Here is a 23,792-nt window from a genome sequence, read left to right as displayed (position 1 = left end):
CTGAGTTCCTCTCTGGCTGAAGCCCACCCCCAATACTATGGAGGGGTGTGTGGGGTTATGGCAGGATGGGAGCCCCAAAGCTCTGTTGCATGTACAGAATTCCATGCGCAGTTCTTTGGATTCAAGTCAGTGGTATACTGTATCTTAACTGAATCTAAACACATTAAATCAGTATTCTTTTGGATTTGAAGAAGAAGAGTTTGGATTTGATATCCCACTTTATCACTACTCTAAGGAGTCTCAAAGCGGCTAACAATCTCCTTTTCCCTTCCTCCCCCACAACAAATACTCTGTGAGGTGAGTGAGGCTGAGAGACTTCAGAGAAGTGTGACTGGCCTAAGGTCACCCAGCAGCTGCATGTGGAGGAGCAGGGAATCGAACCCGTTTCACCAGATTATGAGTCCACCACACTCTCTCTGTCTCTCTCTCTATATATATATGAATGACTATTAAACAAACAAAATAGTTCTATTAGTGCAAGCACTTTTAATGGCACATTGGAATTCCTCTGCCTTCTTCTTTCCCCACATGACCCCTAAAACTGCTCTGAGGCTTCCCCCAACTGCCCAGAAAAGATTTAGGGGGTCTGCAGGAAAAGTAGAGGGCAGGGAAGTTTCATTGCACAGCTGAAAGTCCTTGCAGTAGCAGAACTGTTAGATACCACCCTTTGTCACATACTGCTGCTCCTTGATGCTTCCTTTAAACTGTGTTCATCTTGCCTGTTCTCCAAATTTACCCCTTTCTTGATTCTTTTTTAAGAGTGAGATGAATGAACAGGCACTTGGTTTCCATTGTGCCAGGTCCATCATCTTCTTAGCTTAGATCAGTGAAGACACTGAATATTTGCAAGTTACCTCTGTGGAGATGTCACTCTGACTTTTAGCATCATATGGCTGAAAAGAAAAAGAGGTCCAATTCATAACTTCACATAGATTACTGTACAGCATACCCACAGTTTACACTGGCTGATGTTCAGAGGATAGCACCTAAAGCCGAAATCACGTACAGTCATACCTTGGATCTCGAACGGCTTAGTTGCCAAACCTTTCTGTTCTCGAACGATTGAAAACCGGAAGTGAGTGCACCGGTTTTCAAATGAATTTCGGAAGCCAAACGTCCAGCACGACTTCCGATTGGCTGAAGGAAGGTCCTGCAGCTAATTGGAAGCCGTGCCTTGGTTATCAAACGTTTTGGAAGTCGAACGGACTTCTGGAATGGATTATGTTTGGCTACCAAGGTACGACTGTATAGTTAAAACACATTGGGTACAAGGGTGAGTGGGATTGCTAAAGTTATCCCCACGGACGCCCGACCACTTTCTGCTCTCAATTTTTTTTTTTTTAAATGTTACCAGCTGAATAAAGCTGAATGAACACAAGTTAAAGGCATGCAAGTTGCAGGTCTACTGTATACTGTATTTTATCTTCCAATGATATTGTGGGCTCAGATTTTGTAGGGGGAAAGGAGGGGAACACGGTGAAAGGGAGAGAGTTTTGGTTTTGTTAGAAGTAAAAATAAATGAATTTTAACACCACCGTGGCTAAAACAAATGCACTTTAACAAGTGCTTTACATTTTAAGATGTGCTGTGAATGGAATTACCATTTTCATTGCATGTTTATTCTTTTTATTTGTTTTCCAAAAATGTATAGAGCACCTCTCATCCAAAGCCCCCACTTTATACACAGCCCAAGGGGCAAATCCATATAAAATGCTTTAAAATAGGCCCAATTATGAAATTACTTATATTCTGGCAACTTTCAGTTATTTAATTTTTGTTGCCCTTGCATCTCTGCTGCTCACTGCTTTTAAATTCAATTATAGTTATTTAGATTCTTTTAGTATTGTCTCCATAGCTGAAAATATTGGATTTCTTACTAACAGGCTTTAAGCCAGCAGCAAAATATATTATGCAGTTAGCACTCTTATTCTGAAGTTAATAAATGCCAACTAAAATTCAATGCTTTCTTAGAAGCAGGAAAGTAGATCGGATTAGCAACACAAATGGAACATTTCTAGAAGGAAAATTTAAAAAACAGCTATTACTTTTCTCCCTAATCCCACCTGCACACCTGCACACCTGCCCCATTCTGATCTAGTGTCTACCTAATACTAGGCCAAAGCATGACTTAGCACAAGTGAGAAAACATGCACAGTATCCCAGAAAGGAGATTGTGGCCTGTTTGCTGCCCTTGGTTTGCTTTGCTGTCATGCTGGATTAAGCCATGCTTTGGGTTCATGATTCTATTACATGAAACTGGGCTCATGGCTTAGCTTTCTGTTGTGTGTTTTTTAAAGATATTTATTGAAGTTTTACAAAAGGCAGAAAGTTACAAAATAAAAAGAAAACATGAGGGGGGAAAAGAAGAAAAATACAAAAAATACATTAAAAAAATACAAAATACATAAAAAGTAAATAGGAAAAATTAAAAACAAATCAATTTTTTCATATCTTAAATTTCGTTTGCTTATTTCCCTGACCTCCTCACACCTCCCTTTTTTGTATTCCCGTTCACATGGTTAGTTCAGCAAATCCTTACCCTCTTTCATTTACCTTAACTCTGTATCTCAACACATTATAACTGTATATTTTCATCCGTTATCAATCCATTTTTACATATTCTTATTAACCTTGTTGCTAAGGCCACTTAAGTTCAATCCAGCATCATTTTAACATTCATTAATTTTACAGTGTTTCTGCAAATAGTCTTTAAATTTCTTCCAATCTTCTTCCACCGACTCTTCTCCCTGGTCTCGGATTCTGCCAGTCATTTCTGCCAGTTCCATATAGTCCATCACCTTCATCTGCCACTCTTCCAGGGTGGGTAAATCTTGTGTCTTTCAATACTTTGCAATGAGTATTCTTGCTGCTGTTGTAGCATACATAAAAAAGTTCTATCCTTCTTTGGCACCAATTGGCCGACTATGCCCAGGAGAAAGGCCTCTGGTTTCTTCATGAAGGTATATTTAAATACCTTTTTCATTTCATTATAGATCATCTCCCAGAAAGCCTTAATCTTTGGGCACGTCCACCAAAGGTGAAAGAATGTACCTTCAGTTTCTTTACATTTCCAACATTTATCATCGGGCAAATGATAGATTTTTGCAAGCTTGACTGGTGTCATGTACCACCTGTATATCATTTTCATAATATTCTCTCTTAGGGCATTACATGCCGTAAATTTCATACCTGTGGTCCACAACTGTTCCCAGTCAGCAAACATAATGTTATGTCCAACATCTTGTGCCCATTTAATCATAGCAGATTTAACCGTTTCATCCTGAGTGTTCCATTTTAACAGCAAGTTATACATTCTTGAAAGTATCTTTGTTTTGGGATCTAACAGTTCTGTTTCCAATTTTGATTTTTCCACCTGGAAGCCAATTTTTTTGTCCAAATTATAAGCCTCCCTTATTTGATAATAGTGAAGCCAGTCTCACACTTTATCTTTTAATTTCTCAAAACTCTGCAATTTCAATTTGTCTCCTTCTTGTTCCAAAATTTCCCAATATTTCGGCCATTTGGCCTCCATATTGAGCTTTTTCTGAGCCTTTGCTTCCATCGGTGACAACCACCTTGGGGTTTTATTTTCAAGTAAGTCTTTCTATCTTATCCAGACATAGCTTTCTGCAGGCAGTCCATGATTTGTAACAAAGATTTGTCCTGTGCTTTACAGATCTTAGTTTGTCTGGGAGAGCTAAACCACAAGCTGAGGTTGAGACGACATACTAAGCCAAACAGTGATCACTGTCTCAATGGGACACCATTTTATGTTTCTCTGCGCTTACCAAAGGAAACACTAGCCTAGACACTAATGAATAAAGAATTGGGATTCTTAACTGATAGCTCACTGCAGGGTCTGAACTTAGGGTCATTGGAAAATGTTTTGTAAGAGAAACTAAACTTTTATCTTTTCTTTTTCTTAAAAAAATAAATGAGTTTCTCGCCATGTTGCTACAGAGATGCTTGCAGAATTTGTGCCTGCATTCTCTAAAACACAGTACAGTAATACATCCGCAAACGTCTGCCTCGTCTAGCGTCCATTCTGGCGAATGTTCGCGGCAAACCCAGAAGTACCGGAACGGGTTACTTCCGGGTTTGCCGCTCATGCATGCACAGAAGCGCTAAATTGCGCTTTGCGCATGCGCAGAAGCCCAAGCCACTCTGTGCGCATGTGCAGACGCGGCACTTTGCCCTGTGTCCTTTTTGGCTAGCGGCCAGGGCTCCAGAATGGATCCCAGTTGCAAAACAAGGTGCAACTGTAGTTCTGTCCTTATGAGGTTCTTTGCACTTGAATTCAGTCATGGATTTCAGGTGAAAACAAAAATAGCCAATATGTGAGGCTTTCTCCCCTTCTGCTCCTGCCAAATGATCCATATTCATTCTCTCCAACAGATGTGTATTACATACAAAATCTGTAATGTAAGATGCTGTAGTGTAGTATATTCATTCCCACAGGGGTGACCATGTTAGTCTGTTGAAGCAAAAACAACGAGGATTCTGGTGGTACCTTAAAGACGAATAGATTTATTGTGGCAATATATAAGTCATCTGAAACTAAATATTCTTGACATCAACCTAATTACTTGGCTATATGTTGAGCCTTGGTTATCCTCAGCTGCTCTTGTTCTCATGCTTTTATTCTAGTTGTCAAGTGAAGTGTGCTTCTGAAAATCTGCAGAAGTAATAATTTCTGTGACATGTTATATCACTTTACTGAACTTTTAACCTGCCTTGTTCTCAAAAAAGACAACATATGAATAACCAAGGAGAATTTTATGGTTCCTGAAATAATTTCATCAGTTTTAACAGGTCCCAGAAAATGAGACAGAAATAATGAGCTCAAGCCTTGAATGTCTGTAGCGATGTTTAGACAGGGGTCAAGTAAGAGGTATTAGTGTTGTAAACATGTACACGGGGCAATATGGGCCCCCAAATATAACATGATGAGCTTGATTTCCAGATATCAGAAACATTCAGAAAGTTATCAAATCCGTACTAGTTTTGAAGATCAGCTAAAACCACACCAAAAACTTCCAGATTTGCGGTATCCTTGGTGGTGCATTGCAAAGCCATTTGATATTGGGACACCAAGAAAGACAGCGTAACAATATGGTAGCACAAGCCTGTACATGTCTTCAAAAGTTGTATTTATTCTGAAGCCAGCCTTTAAGGAATTTATTTGAACCAAAAAGTTCGTTTTATGGGCTTGGAGGACACGCAGGTGTAGTTGGTGAAGTGGCAGTGATCTATCAGCCACATTGGGCTGTGAGCTACTAGAAATACCAGGTTCCTTGCTAGTTGTAAACATCTCTGAATCTTCTGCGTTCTCCCTGTTCTCAGGGTGATAATGCATTTCAGGTACAAGGAGCTGGAACTGTTGCGGTCCTTAATTTATGCAGCTGTCATCCTATTGCAGCATCATTTTTTGGGAGACAACTGTTTTGTAACCAGAATGCCTTATTCTACATTCTGAGCATCTACAGCTATATCACCAACTGGTGGTCGGTACAATACGCCAATGCTCTCTTTTCACAAAGCAGCAACTACTTGTTTTACTACTTCCCAGCATAGAGCCATCATGCTCTCATAAAGGTCAAGCCGTTGATTTGGAGTTTACTGAAACACAGTATACTGAAATTGTACTGCAGATGTCTCATTCCTGTTGCTCTGGTTGGAAGACGTTACACTCATTTGGAAGTCCAAACTGAATCAGATTGTTTTCAAGTGGTAAAGCGAAGGTTTGATGTATTGTGTGTTGAATTCTCTCACCCCATCTTATTACGATACAATATTAAGACAACATGCAGACTGTGTGTCCATACATTTCTGGTCAGATATTTTGTAATCAGCAGACTTTGTAGGGGCTCACTTATCCAACATGGTGGATGCTTTCATGGTGTAGGAGTTCTCAGATTATATTTGGAAGGTGTCTTCACTGCACAACAGACTCCCTGGCAGGACTCAAAATATGTTACTGAGCTTGCCAGACTTACTTCTTCAACACCAAATTGTATATGATTCTTTGCCTCCACAATGAGATAAGAGTATTTATCTGCTTGAAAAAATGTGATAGGGGATATGATAAATGTAATTACTTTCATTGCCATGAAGAAAAATATTTGATTTTCACTGGTGCTGCAAAGAAACTGGCTAGGGCCCTCTCATAGCCATATCACAGTCAATTGGATTCCCGGGCACTTTACAGAATGTAGATCCTAACCTTGATTACTGTCCTTTTAAATTACAGATAGGTAGCCGTGTTGGTCTGCCATAGTCAAAACAAAAAAAATTTTTTTCTTTCCAGTAGCACCTTAAAGACCAACTAAGTTAGTTCTTGGTATGAGCTTTCGTGTGCATGCACACTTCGTCAGATACACTGAAACAGAAGTTGCCAGATCCTTCTATATAGTGAGAAGGTGGGGAGGGGTATTACTCAGAAGGGTGGTGGGAATGGGTGGTTGGCAGATAGCTGAGATGAGCCTGTCAACAGCTGAGATGAGATAGCTGAGATGAGCCGTCAACAGGCTCATCTCAGCTATCTGCCAACCACCCATTCCCACCACCCTTCTGAGTAATACCCCTCCCCACCTTCTCACTATATAGAAGGATCTGGCAACTTCTGTTTCAGTGTATCTGACGAAGTGTGCATGCACACGAAAGCTCATACCAAGAACTAACTTAGTTGGTCTTTAAGGTGCTACTGGAAAGAAAAAAATTTTTTTTGTCCTTTTAAAGTCTTGTTGAACTTTGGAACTGCAAACTGATTGGATATTGGCTATAACAAATAGCTTCTGGCCTGCAAAAAGTCCCAAAGCTCCATTTTGTGAGGTTTATGGAGCTTGCAGAATTTGATCTAATTAATACGTGTATTCTATTTCTGCTACTTAGAAAGCAACCTCCTAGCTCTTTCCATTGTTTTTGCACCAAAAGGCAAATGTTAAGTATCCCTGAATGTTCTAGACATTTTAGAGGATGGCTAGGCAATGTTGTAGCCTCCAGGTGTCGTAGACTACAAAATCCCCTCAAGCAGTATGTTCAGTGGTAAGAGCTGATGGGATATTGCCCGGCCCTGAACTTTTCCCATTTCTTTCCAGAGACAGAAACTTTTCACAGACCTGAAATGTTGTAGATTAGATTAGATTAGATTAGATTAGATTAGATTAGTACTTTCAGGACTGGCTCAGTTGTCAAACGCTAAAATACTTAATGTGAATTAACCAAGCTAATGACATAAGTTTGTAAATAGATTTTTTTTTAATGAAGAGAAGAAACCTTGGCTGCAGATCATGGTTAACAAGGGGGGAGCTTAACCATGGGCAAAGGTTCAGACAACACCCCATGCCAAACCTTCTCTTAGCTCAGTGTGCCACAGGATTAGGAAAAAGACCAGGAAGCAGCAGAGCAGAGCAGCTGCAAGCAGTTTTTCTCTCGCATGCTGGCTATTTCGTTTTAACAGCTAATTTTAGTTGATGCTCTGGTCATTTTGCATTAGTCTAGAGACAATGTTATTTTGTGTAGCTAGGACATGTCTGCTAGCATCATATTCCTTTACCGTAAAACTTGGACCTGGGATGGAAAAGATTTTAGAGGCCATGTGAAGTTCTTATGGCATACTTTTAACATAAATCAAATGTGTCGTGCTGAATATTTGTAACAATGGCGGGAAGAAGCCTCAATAGATTCCTGGAATTTGTATGTGTCAGGAATCTCCCTAAGGACTGCATCTGTGCAAAACATTCTATTTTACTTTATTGCGTTTTTAATTCATTTGCAGTTATTTGCTGCTCAATGCAGTCCAGTGGATGCACCAGGACGCAGTGCAAAAAAATATTACCCAGTAGTGAAGACTTCAGTGTTTTAACTCTGGATTACAACAGAAGGCAAGCAGTTAACAATGGTTGCAAAAATAATATTCACAATAACATTAAAGCTTTTTAATCACATTATGAATGAGTACAAAAATTGGCTCGAGGTCTGTAGCTGGCAAAGTAAATCTTGCTATGACCAGAGAAGTTGCTGTAGTATGAGAAGCCAACAAGACGTAAATTGTCTGCATATCAGAGCAGTTTGCTTCCCCTTTAAGGAGTGGATCTAAAAATTTAGTTCAATTCTCAGAAAATGTTGGGCAATAAAACAATGCAGCTAGGAAAAAGGAACAACCATAACATTGCATTTGGTGTAGAAGTCTTTGGAATGGAATTGAGCCTTTTCATTAAGACCCAGCTTTCATTTGCTCAAAGGGACACATTTTAGGTAGCCTGGTCTTTCAAAGACAGGATGCCTTAAACCAGTATTTAAAGGTTCTAATAATAATTGCAAAAAGGGAAAGTAGGGTACTTCTTATCAAGAGATTTATTAAGGTCCCAGATATTTGCTCCGTAAGAAAAACATGGTGTAAGTTTTCATTTCATTTCAGCCAGTATTTCTTTTATTTATTTCTTATCAATGTGTTTTGAATAAGTTTTTTTTTTCAGAACTGCAAGCTGCCTTGAGAGTTCTAACTGAAATGAAGGGTGAAGTGTCATGCTTTATGAATGAGCTTTAAATGATGCTCTGTATTCAACATAGCACTTACTTAAGTAATTCCATCAGCACAAATGATTTCTGCTAGCTCTACAGAATGCCCTCCTCTATCCTCCCTCCCGGACCTCACCCCATCTGTTATAGGGGCTCCCCCAACCCTCTGGCGCAGATTGGAGAAGGGTGATGGGCATGATGAAAGTGAATATACTGACAACCTAGCTCTATTCCCCCACAAGTCAATGCAGCTGTTGTCTTAATTTCAATACATCTAGCTATCTAGTTTTGGCTTTCTGTTTCATCTTCCATAAACTTCAGTCTTCTCTCACGTAAAATACCGTATTTTTCGCTCTATAAGATGCACCAGGCCATAAGGCGCACCTAGTTTTTGGAGGAGGAAAACAAGAAAAAAAAATTCTGAATCCCAGAAGCCAGAACAGCAAGAGGGATCTGGCTTCTGGGATAGCCTCTTGCTGTCCTGGCTTCTGGGATAGTCGCACGCAGCCTCTCCTGGGCAACGGGATGAAGGCTCCCCCTGCCCGGAAGAGGCTGCGGTGCGGTCAAGGCAGCAAGCGGGGCTCCGTTCTTCCTCCCGCTTTGTGGGAGAGGCGTTTCGCTGAAGGGGAGCTGCGCAGCGCCCCTTCAGCAAAGCGGGAGGAGGAACAGAAGGAGCCCCTTCTGTTCCTTCTCCCGCTTCGCAGGAGAGGCACTTCGCTGAAGGGGTGCTGCACAGCTCTCCCTCTGAGCAGCGCCATACGCTCCATAAGACGCACTCACATTTCCCCTTACTTTTTAGGAGGAAAAAAGTGCGTCTTATGGAGCGAAAAATACAGTAGGTTGGATGAACTGCACATTTCTTTACTGATATATATATTTATTGTTGTGATGTAGATTATATCCTCCTTTTGACTTGAAGAAGTTCCAGTTTTAGCCTTGTGGAACTGGGGCCGATTGCTGATGAATAAACATAGCAGCCATGTGAAATAATTCTGCCTGGCGGCTGCCTCCATTTTGAAAACCATGCAGGTGGATTGACTTGCCATTCAGGAATGCCTTCTGTCAATTTCCTCCACCCCTCTTTCTTCCCACCCACTCTTGTTGGTGTGAAGAATCAGAATGTGTGCAGCCTATGAATGCTCCCTGTCTCCACCTTCATGAAAGGTCAATATATCTAAGCCAGTGTACTATACTCGATTATCTTATGTAAATATAATTGCTACTTATAATACTGAAATTTCAGTATTAACTTACAGAACTGAATTTCAGCATGAATAACACATGCAAAGACAATCAAGCTGTTATTGCAGAGAAAGCTAATCAGAATGGTTGAATTGTACCTGATTGGAAATAATCACCAGAAAATGTAATAAATATTAACACAGTTTCAGAGATTTACTTAGATTACATCTGATTAACTTTCTTCTTCTTGATAGAGCACTCAAATGACTAGAAAAAGAGATGGGGTGGATGAAAATGTATTTGAGTATTAACAGTTTTACAAAGCAAAGACATAATTTATCGATATCTAGTTATGGTTTGTGTTCTAAAAATAATACAGTAATGACTCTTTTAAGAAAACTAGTTGATGCTGCCACAATCTTTTCCCCCTTAAAAACAACTGAAACCATTTGCAACTCTCTCTTTTTTTAAACAAACTATGTTATTGGAAAATCCAAACAAAATTAAGTACTCATCAGCCTAATTTATTTAAATAGGAGAGGATTAAGCATATGCTTCTCTTTTTGATGAAAATCAAATGTGTTCTGTTTTATTTTTATTGCTTTTTCTTCTTCTTAAAACGGAAGATAATACTGTGCACACCCCTATCACATTTTCATCTTTCTTTATATTTTAGCTCAGCTTCCCCATACTTTACATGCCCAGGTTTTCTAGAACATGTGAAGCCCTCCTCTTACTTACACAGATATTGGTTGCTGAAAAGTTACACTGTATGTTTGGGACACATGCCCAGACAAGTTTGTGTGTGTGTGTGAATGCAGGATACATGTGCTACTTCTCCCCAAGAAGGTTGGGTATGAATGAATGAATGTGCTTACTGGCTTCCTGTTCTGCCTGGTGCCAGTTACAGATAGGTAGCCGTGTTGGTCTGCCTTAGTCAAAACAAAAAAAAAAAAAAAAAATTCCTTCCAGTAGCACCTTAAAGACCAACTAAGTTAGTTCTTGGTATGAGCTTTCGTGTGCATGCACACTTCTTCAGATACACTGTTTCAGTGTATCTGAAGAAGTGTGCATGCACACGAAAGCTCATACCAAGAACTAACTTAGTTGGTCTTTAAGGTGCTACTGGAAGGAAAAAAAAATTTTTGTTTTGCCTGGTGCCAGGCTATTGTTTCAAAGCACACCCATGGTAAGAAAATTTGTGTGAAAACACTCCCAGGGTGAACCCAGCACGGGGAGGGGGAATTGGTGCGAAATAGCTAAAGTGCCCTATTTATTTATGCTGGATATCAATGGAATAATATTTAATCTTAAAACATTTAAAAACAAGTGCCTTGTGCTTTTGTAGTTTAAACCAGTGTCTCCTGAAGGAGCGTCTCCACCCCCATCGTTCTGCCCGGACACTGAGGTCCAGTGCCGAGGGCCTTCTGGCGGTTCCCTCACTGCAAGAAGCCAAGTTACAGGGAACCAGGCAGAGGGCCTTCTCGGTAGTGGCACCCACCCTGTGGAACGCCCTCCCACCAGATGTCAAAGAGATAAACAAATACCAGACATTGAGAAGACATCTGAAGGCAGCCCTGTTTAGGGAAGCTTTTAATGTTTAATAGACTATCGTATTTTAATATTCTGTTGGAAGCCGTCCAGAGTGGCTGGGGAAACCCAGCCAGATGGGCGGGGTATAAATAATAAATTATTATTATTATCTCTGCACTCATGAAAGTGTGAGGTTAGGTAGGATCCTGCCTCCACGCTTTCTGTCACAGGAAAAATGCTTACTTTTGAAATGAAAGTTCAGTGTATAATAATTCTGAGCGTAGGCTTCTCTCCTCTCCTCAAGTGGCTACAACCAGTTGAAAATATAGAACTATTTCACATACACCCTTGTTCTGTAATTATGCAAAAATTACTGTTAGGAAACCTGCTGTAACAATTACCTGAAGTGACAGAACGATGGGATATTTTGTTCCAGAAACTGAAATGCACTGTTATTTGCTTGATAACCCATTACTCTAGCTCAGGTGGCACATGAAAATATTTTCCTGGTCAGCCCATTTCCCTTAAGATGCATTTTGGTTGCACTCTTTTGTTTTCCTATTGCTGATCCTTAAGATTCCAATACAGAAAACTTGACTCCTGGTGTAGACATGATTGTTAGTCATTTCTGTATATATTTCCTGGTTCTAAAATCCAACACCATTTTTTCTACTTTGATGTAAGTTCACACTGAATAAAGCACTGGGCAAGAGATTTATCAAGAAACAATTTCTTTAAAACCAAGTTGGGTCATTCCATATCAAGTGGTCAAACTTTTCTACCTCCTGTCATCCAATTTTCTTAATATTTTGTACACTTGTTGAATGACTTGATTGATTTTATTGTTTGCAGCTAATGGGCATTACAATACAATATGAATACAAATTGCACAGCTGCAAAACAAAACTGTATGTACAAAATATATGTGATCCCATTGAGATCCCAAGATGAAATTTTGCAGGTAGCTTTTAGAAATATTACATAATCAATACAATTTTGGAAAATTTTAATCATTAATTTTTTAATCACCTTTTAAAATTTTGTAACTTAAATTTAAAAAAGTATGTCCATCATGTGACATATAATATTAAAGTCCATGAAGTCCTGAAGAGATTGGTGTTTTTATTTTTGACATATCTCAATTCTGGGCTGAGCTTTTAAAGCTTTTGTGTAGTCCAGCAAGGCCAAAATTGTCATTTTTTTGAAATTTCAGACCCTCATAACTCACAAACAGGATGAGATAAAAAAAAGTTTAGATTCAAACTTAGTTTTGATGATTCAACAAATGTACAGAATATTAAGCAAATTGGATGACATGAGGTAAAAAAAAGTTGGATCACTTGATATGGAATGACCCAGTTGCATGTAATCCTTGTTAGTTAGTTACTCTGAAAATTGCTCTAAAAACTGGAGGACATGGTGTTACGGGCTGGTGTCAGAAAAGAGAGAACCCTGGTTTTAATTCTCTACAAAATATCGAAGGTCACATTGCATAAATGTTTTCATTCATAAAGGTATAGTAAAATGCTTTGCTCTTTCTTTCCTTCCCCCTTCCAGTACTTGCAGCCTCTTTGCTGCAAACCCTGCTTCATTCATAATAGCTGTGCTTCGTGGTCCTTCCAGGCTGTGGGATCATGAATCCTAGGGCCATGTTCTCAAACAAATGAACGGCAGAGCCAATGTGTCTTAGCCAGTTCACTACAACAAACGAGTGTGTATCTTAGAATGTGTCCCAAAGATTCTGGAGTACATTCCAGGACACAATCTCTGCTGAACTGCTCTTAGTGCTGGCAGGTAAGTCAACTCTGGGAGCAATATTCATCTGCCATCTCAACTGTTGCCGTGTTGCTAATGAAGAATCATAGAGTAGGACTTGCTGACTACTGGAGCATTGGTTGGGATGAAAACCATGGAGGTAAGGGGGAGGGAATCCAGGGCCCAGCCCCTTGCTCATCTCAGGGCAATGGAGGGCCTCCATCAAGGACTTTGGGTCAGCGAGCTGGAGGAAGAACGTTGGCCTGCATAACGGGGGCCTGTGGAGACAAACAGCCACAAAAATGGAATCCTAGACTTATATTGTCAGTTGTCATTTAGTGCTAATTTGAGTGCCATATTTCTCCTTGATTCTGGCACTCAGATTTTAAAGTGATATCTACTAGGCTAAGTTTTATTGATGATATTTGAACATAAAGGCAGGGCTGGTGCTGTACAGCAACACTGATACATTTCAAGGCAATTAGATGGCGCCCAGGAGTTTTTAGAGCATAACCACTTTCAGGTGAATAACTGTTCCAAAGGTAGAAATGAGAAAAGATGCAGGAAAAATGCTACCATTCTTGAACACTTGTATGTGTTACACATTGTGCTTTTCATCAGGGGTGGGGTTGGTGAAGGGATGGCTTTGACGTAAGAATTGTAAAAGCATTTTTATTTTAAACAAGACTTGTGTTCCCTTCCCAAAGCTCTACCTTGTGTGTTAACCCAATTTTAAAAGTTCTCTGAGATCATGATAAAAGACCATAACGTGTGTGTTTTTCTTTTGAAAAGAGCACAGAGGACAATCATTCACATATATAAACCTATCACAGCCAATGATCTTTTTTTAAAAAAAAACAAAACTGTAGCATGTCCATTGCCAGGAACGAGTAGTGGAATGAGAAGATGGTGACCACTGTTGCTTTATCCTAGGAATGTCAGCTCTGCTGGAGAAGAAGCCCGCAGAAGAATGAGAGAGTGTGATGGACTTACGGATGCATTGCTGTACGTGATTCAGTCTGCTCTAGGGAGCAGTGAAATTGATAGCAAGGTTTGCCATCTTTGTTTTTATAGAAACAGTATTCTGAAGGGGGGAAACCCCACATTAACAGAGGCACATCATACATCCTTCAGGTTGTAAGAATTAAATTTCAGGATCCTTTGCCTTTAAGGAAAGCCTGCACTTACTGTATGCTCATGTGAGGTATATGTCTGCCATTCTCTCAAATTCAGCCATAGTAGTGGCAACAGGTACTTAGCAGTTAAGCCAGAGGTTCAGACTTTGGGCCTTGCAAAGCCAAAGGGGTCTTCATGCACAGTGTGGGTATAAAAGGAGAACCTCTGGGAAACAGAGGTGAACCACCCTGAGATCTTTTGAGGAAGGGAAGCATATAAATCAAATAAATAAGCAGCGTAAGAAGATATACTTGATGTGCTGGACCTTGAATTGTCTCAATGAAGGTAAGCTATCTTGTCTGCCTGCCACAGTCTCTGCAGGAGCTAATATATCGGGATGGGGGGGGCAGTTGTGTGCTTTTGTGGAGATTTTGTTTGATTATTTTTACAACTTAAATGTAGAGTTTCATTAATGAATGACTATGCAGCTTGAATTATAGAGAGGGCAATTCCTTTTGTTGATGTGTATTAAAACTGTTTGATGGACATTAACTCTACTGATCACTGGGTACAGGTGTCGATGTTGCCTTTGTTTGGTTTTCATTGTTTATACTTTCTTAACCTTCGATATGATACTGTTTTTGATACAGCCAATATTTACGGTTATTCCCAGAATTTTTAAAAAATCGCCATGTGGGTTGGAAGGCGGAGGAGTAACTTAGCTGAAACAAAATGCTGCATATTCCTTTTTCTGTAAAATGGCAAGTGTTTCTGTAGGGCTTTATTTAAATTCTTCATACAGATAAACTAAGGTAAATTGGCAAAGCCTAATACTTACTCCCACAGGAACACCAGAAGCTTCTGAGTTTGGTTCATCTAGCATGGCATTGTCAACACAGACTGGCAGCAGCTGTCCAGGGTTTCAGGCAGGGGGAATTCCCAGCCCTCCTTGGAGATTCTGGCAAATGAACCAAGGATCTTTCGTAAGCAGAATAGATGCTCCACCAATGAGCTGCAGCCCTTGCTGAACATTAGTCTAAATTGGAATAATTTGGTGAAAATGTTAACAGCTTTGTTTTGTCAGCATCATAACTTCATGCCCCCTCTAGGTTATAATCTCCCTTGACTCCGTATTTAAGTATGGCACACTCAACGTCCCTACACTTACATGACCCAATACATGAGCTTTATATCTCACCTGGACCCAAATTTTGAGGGATAACTCGTTTCAATATACAGTCGTACCTTGGGTTGAATGTGCTTTAGGATGAGCGAGTTTGAGTTGCGCTCCGCGGCAACCCAGAAGTAACGGAGTGCGTTGCTTCCGGGTTTCACCGCTTGCGCAGGCACAGACGCTCAAAATGACGTCACACGCATGCACAGAAGCGCCAAAACGTGACCTGCGCAGACACGGGTTACGTTTGCTTCTAGATGCGAACGGGGCTCCGGAACGGATCCCATTCACATCTAGAGGTACCACTGTACTCATAAACATCACATGTAGATGTGACGATGAATGTGAGTGGAGGGTAGATTGATATGGTGTGCAGTCCCACCATGCATGTATCGCTGGCAGGTCTGAAGACATGACCCCAGATCAGCAGGTGTAAAAGCATTAGTTAGCACTTGAAATAACTTCTGCATTAAGCAGTACAGTGGAACCTCGGTTTTTGAACGTTTCAGCTTTCAAACGCTGAAAACCTGAAGTAACTGCTTCGGTTTTTGAATGCTTTTCGGAAGCCAAACATGCCACACAGCTTCTGTTTTGAGTTTCCCTATTGTATTGAGGCTTCCATATTGAGTTTTCAGTTTTTGAACGTTTCGGAAGTCGAATGGTCTTCCGGACCGGATTACGTTTGAAAACCGAGGTCCCACTTTATCTGTTAGTTAAATCATGTTTGCATTACAAGAAGGAAGAGCTTGTTTTACAGATATGAAGTTTATCTTAGTTTATTTGTATGAAGAACTTAAATATAAGTGTGTGACACTTTTCTGTCCCACAGCAAAGCTGCCAATATTAAATTTCAGCACCCTGGCTGAAGAGTGAAGACAGCAAAGCACTAGCTGTGGCTAGCATCCTTTTCCAGAATATTTTGCACTTCACATGTGTGTGTGAAGGCCTGCTTCTTTTCACCTTTTGAACTTTTCAGATTGCTAGGAAAAGCAAAACTGGCGTTTGTGTTTGAGTACACTTGGCAGCAAAAAGCAGCACATCCTGAGCTGAAGCATCTTTGTTCTGCAAAATTTTATATGCATGGCCCAGTAATTGATGGGTGTGCAGATTACAGTATGTCATATAATAGCCTAAAATCAATTAGTGAGTAGTAAAACAACTCTTAGGGGACGCGGGTGGTGCTGTGGGTAAAACCTCGGCGCCTAGGACTTGCCGATCGCATGGTCGGCGGTTCGAATCCCCACGGCGGGGTGCGCTCCCGTCGTTCGGTCCCAGCGCCTGCCAACCTAGCAGTTCGAAAGCACCTCCGGGTGCAAGTAGATAAATAGGGACCGCTTACCAGTGGGAAGGTAAACGGCGTTCCGTGTGCTGCGCTGGCTCGCCAGATGCAGCTTGTCACGCTGGCCACGTGACCCGGAAGTGTCTGCGGACAGCGCTGGCTCCCGGCCTATAGAGTGAGATGAGCACACAACCCTAGAGTCTGGCAAGACTGGCCCATACGGGCAGGGGTACCTTTACCTTTACCTTTAAAACAACTCTAATCTGCCAGGTTATCATTGTAGTCAGGAACGCAATTCATGCAAAGCCATTTCTGCCCCCCCCCCCAAAAAAAACCTCCTGCTTCCTGCTGTCTCCATGAGCTGCATAAAAGCTGAATTGGTAGCTGCATATCAAAGCTTCTTGAATCACCTTGGCAAACAGAAAATGAGGTGTTGGATCTTCTGAACTCGTTCGGATCAATGAAATCCACGCTATTTCCTTACCAGGCACCCAGGAGAAGGAAATAATTCTAAACCTTAGCAGAGTCTTCTATTCTTAAGAAGATTCCCTTTTTTGGGTAAATGAAAAAGAGTGTTCTATAGTATAAAACTGTAAATGAGGTAAACTAGAGTCCCAGTTCCAGCAGCACACAGGAGAGAACAGAAGGCCTGGCACATTAATTCATAGCATTTAGAAGAATAAGGGAGAAGGGAGTCTTCAGAACCTGTTTGGATCAATGAAATCCATAGTTTTCTGTACACTGCTTTGCAGTTAAGTGGCATATAAATTGTTCAAAGAAGATAAAATAAGTGAGTACCGTATTGGCCCAAATATATGCTGCACTCGGATAGAAGACATACAAGGGGGCGAAGACAATACCAGAATATAAGCCACTCCCTTAAAATTCCGCAGGCACTCACACCCATTCTGTTTTACCGTGTGTCTGTTTCAGCAGCGATATCATAAAAGCCAGTTTTTGTAAGGTCATGAATTTAAGCTGCCCTTTAAAAAGTGAGGCTTATATTCAGGCCAATACAGTAATATCAGGGCCTGATAATCAGCATCTATTGCTTCAAAATACAGTTTATGTTTTGTTTCTGGTGTTTTTTTTTAAAAAATAACAGCTTAGAAAATGGGGCTGCAGCTGACATACTGAAACGCGGTACTACTGTTGCGAACTAACTTATTATTCCTGTGAAGCAGCATGTGCAGTGATAGTGCCATCTACTTCCTCCTCTAAAGCTAATATTATCGCAGACATCTAAGAACCATTGTACACACACTGGACACATGTGGACCTTTCTCAAACAGCTTCATGACTTATGAAGCCCTGTATGAGCCCTACAGACCATGCCTCCCTCAGTCCTCCCTCCCTTCCATCAAGCACCAGCTTCAGCACACAGCTCTAGCTTATTAACCAACATTAAACCAGAATTTCCTGGTTGCAGCCAAGATCTCCACACATAAAACCGAGTGCAGCAGGAAGTGGTGAGTGACGGAGGAGGAGTATGCATCTACTGTGCTCTCCCATGGCGTCATAAACCATGATGATCTAGTTACATCTGAAGAAGTGTGCATGCACACGAAAGCTCATACCAAGAACTAACTTAGTTGGTCTTTAAGGTGCTACTGGAAGGAAAAAAATTTTTTTGTTTTGACCATGATGATCTAGGTATCATCAGCATAGAGGTGGTATGGAAAGCCAGATTAGAGAGGACCAAAAGAAGAGAGTTAGATGAGAGAAAGTCAAGGCAAGTGGAAGCAAGAAGCCATCAAGGGGAAATGATAACTAGACATTTGGAAGGGATAGGATACAGGATAGAAGAGGGGAAAGGCCTCCATTGGGTTTCATGATAGATGGTCAGAGAGATCCCCTGTTCAGGGAACCATGGGTCTCATGAAGAATTATTTTATTTCACTTACAGTGAAGGAAGCAAGGGTTGAAACCACACAAGCAGCAGGCCCATTCACTGTCACAGCTCTCCACCCGCTAGCTACAATTCTAATGCCAAAATGCTAAGAAGGCTGAGCCAATTCAAATTCAAACAGAATTCGTTATCAAATGAAAGCAACTCTATTTAAAAGCAAAAACAAAAACAAAAACCCAACACTTTGGCTTCCTAAATTTCAGCATTATTTTCATTCAAAAGAGCAAATCATTGCGCTATATGATATTTCCATCACTCTGAGATGGACCAAATGACATATGTAATAATTTCACTAAGTCTGGTAGCTTAGACAGTTCAAATAAGCAGCTAAAAGAATGGATGACTCTCTAAAATACACTTTATTTCCTGGTCACGTCCCCCATTATCAATCCATGTGGGGTTCATACAAGATATACACATAAGACTATAACATAAATAGCCTTTCCCTTCTGTGCTGTAAATGGGGGCAAATCCAGTTTACATACATACATCCGATTTATCACATTTTAACTTTAATTCTACCCCCTTTCACAATGGATTTTCTCTGAAATTTTTTGATGCTGTTAACTATTGACTCAAACTCCATTCTCTCAATCAAAAAAAAGGCTTTGCAACTTCTTACATGCTTAATTAAGGTGGTTTTCAGTTTGGAAGCACCCATGTACGAACATGAAAACTGTCAAAAGCAGGCTAGCACCTGACCTCTGATGTTCAGCTGCCCCAACACCATTGCAGACATTGGAATTGGCCATTTTAAGAACCTGCCTTTCAGGTTTTTCATAGTTTTACAAATGGTAGTATGCTAGTCTGGGGAGTACCCAGTGGGGACAATTTTATACCAAAAACAATGTTCAAGACTGAAAACCTTTCTGTTGAATGTGAGAATCCTAAAATATTTTTCCATTTATTTTTATCTTCCTTTTTAGACCGTTGAAAACTGTGTGTGCATTTTAAGGAACCTCTCATACAGACTCGCTGCAGAAACATCTCAGGGACAGCAAATGGGGACCGATGAACTAGATGGCTTGCTTTGTGGCGATGCCAATGGAAAAGATGCAGAAAGTTCGGGATGCTGGGGCAAGAAGAAGAAGAAAAAGAAATCTCAAGATCAGGTACTGAAAATGACTTACGGTAGCAAACAATTAGTGAACATGCTAATGCGCTCAGCCCAGAACCAAACTGTGCAGTGAATAAAGACAAGAATAACTGGGGAAATCGTTCTGATCCAGTGTCATTGTTTAATATTGGTGCTACTATAATTTCTGTCCATTTAGGACAGAGGGGGCAACAGAAAATAGAATAACAGTAGATACAGTGCTGGAAATAGGCAGAGCCCAGTGACCTGATGGAGATGGAGATATGGCGGGTCAGCCAAGGACAGGAGTTGTGTACCTGTGTGTGTGTGTGTGTGCATGTTGGAGTGCACGAATGTGTGTGGTGTAGTCACACCCAGTTTTGGCAACAACAACTGCTGATATACGCCCTAAAGCCAAAAAAAGAGTTAGCCCACTGTGATTTAGGGAATATTTCATTTAGCATTACATTACTTGAAACAGCGTTAAGACTAAGCACCCTAGATGAAAAGATCTTTAAGATTTCAGGAATAATTAAATTAACCTCTGGATATTTTCTAGCACATAGCTCCACTATTCATTGATCGGTTTGCTTTCAAATGCCAAATAAGGGAGAAAAACTTTAAAAGAAAGATCTCAGGCTTATGCTTGTTTCCTCATGAAGGCAAAAATCCACATGGATTTTTAATAGTGTATAATCCACATGGATAATTAAATTTATTCTGAACAAAACTTGTCCAAATAGCCTCAAAAATAAGAGCATATGGTATGGTATTGCAGTACAGCTCTTCTGTTTGCTACAGTCTAACATAAGTTTCTAGATCTATTTTCTAACTGAATGAATAGTTGCTTCCATAATTGATGTTGAAATTATTTCTCTGTATGGCAGATTGACTGTTTCTCATACTGTTAACCTGATTGAAATTAGGAAGACCATCCATACGCAATTACTTCTCTCAAGAAGAAAAATAGGTTGAGGCTAGAGCTCCTGATCTTGCCGGGAGTTGCCAACTCACTTTCAGCTTACCTCAGCTTCTGATTTGCCTCTTGCAATAAATCTGAAATTTAGAAAATTCCATTTTGTTCCTTTTATGCAATTGAAAATCAGAATCCACGAACGTATGGGACCAAAATCTATGAAAAGGTAAACAGAAATCCCCAAGAAAGCTGAACTGATGCTCACATAGCTATATTTGTGTATGCAGATATTACATACATACATACATACATACGTATAAATACAACTTGATCCAGTTATCAAACACTATAGAAGTCTAAAAACCAGAACAATAAGCAAGTATTTACAGCTGACTGAAAAGCAACCAAACAAAATTCTACATGCAGTAAACAAACACCTGTAATTCTACCCTCAGCTGGAATTCAGTTATTTTCAGCTAAATCGATTGTGTTGCTAGAACCCCAGTGACACTGAAGTAGACATAGTTTAATTCATTCTAGTGGGACATGTATTCCTGCTCTATTTCCTTTTTATGCTAAAAATGTTAGGACTTTAATTTTATTTTGTCGCTTTATTCAGTTTACATTTACTAGCGCAACCGAGTACTTTCCATGTTTTCAGTTTATTCACTGTGGCTTACAAAAATTGTGCTTTCCTGACACAAAGATGCTCTGGCACGCTGACTCTTCAGATGTCTTTTTTTTTAACTTGTGAAGGTTCTTTAAGGATACTTAATAAAAAAATAAAATGAAAAGGGCTTAGAGGCCCAAGCATGTTGCACAGCATGCACTAAAACAAATGGTTCAGAAAACTTTGCTTGACCCATAATTTGTGAGTCACTGACACATTTGCCTGTAATACCTCCTAAAGAAACATTAGGGCATGCTGTGCTGATTCCTTTAGGGAAATGATTCAGGGCTAATTTGCGCGTGGGATTCTGTACATACTCTCTTGAATCTGTATGAGGTAAAAAAACACACACATAGGTAGTCCCTCAGCTAATTTAGACATTATCTGTGTTCCATAAAGACACATAATACTAGTATGTTTTAATGAAGCCAACTGACACCTTTTTAGCCATCATTTTTGGTAGTTTCACATTTTGCAAATATTGGTGCCCCACAGAAGTCTCCTGAATTGGGAAGCCCCTCAGTGGTTCCTCAGGAAACCTAGATTGGAGTTACCACCTCCTCACTCTTAACAGTTTGATTTTCTCTTGGAATCTTCCTTATGGCATCCTCATTTGAATCTTAAGGTTTAATTCTCAAGTAGAAAGGGTTCAGTCTGTTTTCCTTAGGATGTTACTGGAGTTACCTCCTTGTGTGGAAAAGGCGGCTATTTATCCAATGGTAACTATTTTTACAGGGACGCGGGTGGCGCTGTGGGTTAAACCACAGAGCCTAGGACTTGCTGATCAGAAGGTTGGCGGTTCGAATCCCCGTGACGGGGTGAGCTCCCGTTGCTCTGTCCCTGCTCCTGCCAACCTAGCAGTTGAAAAGCACGTCAAAGTGCAAGTACATAAATAGGTACCGCTCTGGCGGGAAGGTAAACGGCATTTCGTGCGCTGCTCTGGTTCACCAGAAGCAGCTTAGTCATGTTGGCCACATGACCTGGAAGCTGTACGCCGGCTCCCTCGGCCAGTAAAGCGAGATGAGCACTGCAACCCCAGAGTCGGTCACGACTGGACCTAATGGTCAGGGGTCCCTTTACCCCTTTATCTTTTAACTATATTTGCATTTCTTAGCATCTCATGGTAGTTCTCTCTCCCTGTTGATCTCAGACTCTTTAGTTAGTCATTGATTGAGAGAGATGGAGAAGATTTTACTCTAGGCTTTTTTCTCGAGGTTTTGAACGATTGTGGGTTAAAGAAGGCCCAGCTTATTGTGGTTCAGAGGTTAGTAAATTTGGATTTCTGCTATCTAAGAAGTAAAGCCAATAAATCTTGTTCTCCATTACTATTTAATATCCCTATAAACTGTGGAATCACCACAGCTGTGGTATCTATAGACATTAACCATTTCAAAGTATAAGAGGGCATTTTCTCTTGCTCGCTTTAATGTGCTGCCTTCAGCATTGTTAAATGACTGATTTAATAAGATCCTGGTTAATAAACGGATGTGTCTGGAGCAGAAGCAATAAAATCTATTCAACATGTCCTTCTGCACTATAGTAAGTTTAGAGGGAGGTTAATTCTCCCTCTACTAATGGATTTTCCTGGAAGATCTCCTGCAAACTTACTAGTGATGTACTTAAGGGATGTTTCCTCCTATGTCAGTGAGGGGATTGCCAGGTGTTTGTTTTCTTAATATCAGTGCAGATCAGAAGATATTTTTTTTTTGCTGGCTTCTAGAGAGGAAAAGAACATAGAACTATTTGTACTTGTTTTATCTGCTGCAATATTTTAACTGTTGTAGCATAGCCTTTATTCTGTGCTGAATTTTATCAGTCTGGAAAGTCTACTACTGTTTGGTTATACGGTATTATTTTAATTCTCAGTATTTTATGCATCTTTGACATAGTGTTCTAATCTACTCAGAAGTCCCATTGCGTTCAGTGTGGCTTACTCCCAGGTACAGCCTGATAATATTTTTTTTCTGAAGACAGAATCATTCTGACATTTTCCTATTGGATATCGTAATTCCTCTGTAATATACTTCTGATTATACTCTGAGGCAACTTTTTTCTAGTTCTGTAATCATTCTCTGTCAGAGCTGGGTAAAGGCCTCTGCAGAGCTCTTCTTGTCCATCAGTCTGAAGGGTTTAATATCCTTTTCTTAGAATATGGTGTGCATGGAACTGTGCATGTAATTTTAAATTTATGTTCACTGGACTGTTATACAGCATGAAGATAAATTACATTATCTTCAGACTTTAGATTAGTATACCGATAGAAACCCCCAAATCTCTTAGATTGATGTTTAATATTTCTAATAATGTGACTTGGGTTTTTCTCGGGGTTTCTTAACCATGGTAATATTTCTCAACTTCAGATTCACTCCTGCACTAAAACCTCCATGTATGATTATAATCCAGAAGGCGACGTAGGATCAGAAATTACTATGTGCAGAAACTGTGACTATGGCTCCTATAATCTCCTTGGTTCATGTTGGCTATGGCAGCTGTATTACTGGTTTAATCAGAATACAATATCAAATATCACTGAACTGCTGGTTAAAAATGTTACAGAGCGACATAGATTTCATTCTAAACCATTTTTCTAATGCAGCGTCTTAACTCTGTAGCCAGTGAAAGACAATTCTCTGGATTTGATCCAGAGAAAGACGAGTGCCACT

At 40.2% G+C, this 23,792-nt stretch overlaps 1 protein-coding gene across 5 annotated transcripts in view; it reads left to right on the top strand.

The window, feature by feature from the left end:
* CTNND2 (catenin delta 2) overlaps positions 1-23,792 on the top strand; it is a 245,222-nt gene that overhangs the window by 151,611 nt on the left and 69,819 nt on the right. For all 5 annotated transcript variants that reach the window (XM_083623764.1, XM_083623763.1, XM_083623766.1 and 2 more), the window contains 2 exons: positions 13,924-14,041; positions 19,395-19,580. In XM_083623764.1, the coding sequence (XP_083479890.1) occupies positions 13,924-14,041; positions 19,395-19,580 (304 nt within the window). The remainder of the gene's footprint in view (positions 1-13,923; positions 14,042-19,394; positions 19,581-23,792) is intronic.

The sequence above is a fragment of the Podarcis filfolensis genome (genome assembly GCF_964270895.1).
Source record: "Podarcis filfolensis genome assembly, chromosome: 7".
NCBI lineage: Eukaryota > Metazoa > Chordata > Lepidosauria > Squamata > Lacertidae > Podarcis > Podarcis filfolensis.
This window is presented reverse-complemented; position numbering and strand designations above follow the sequence as displayed.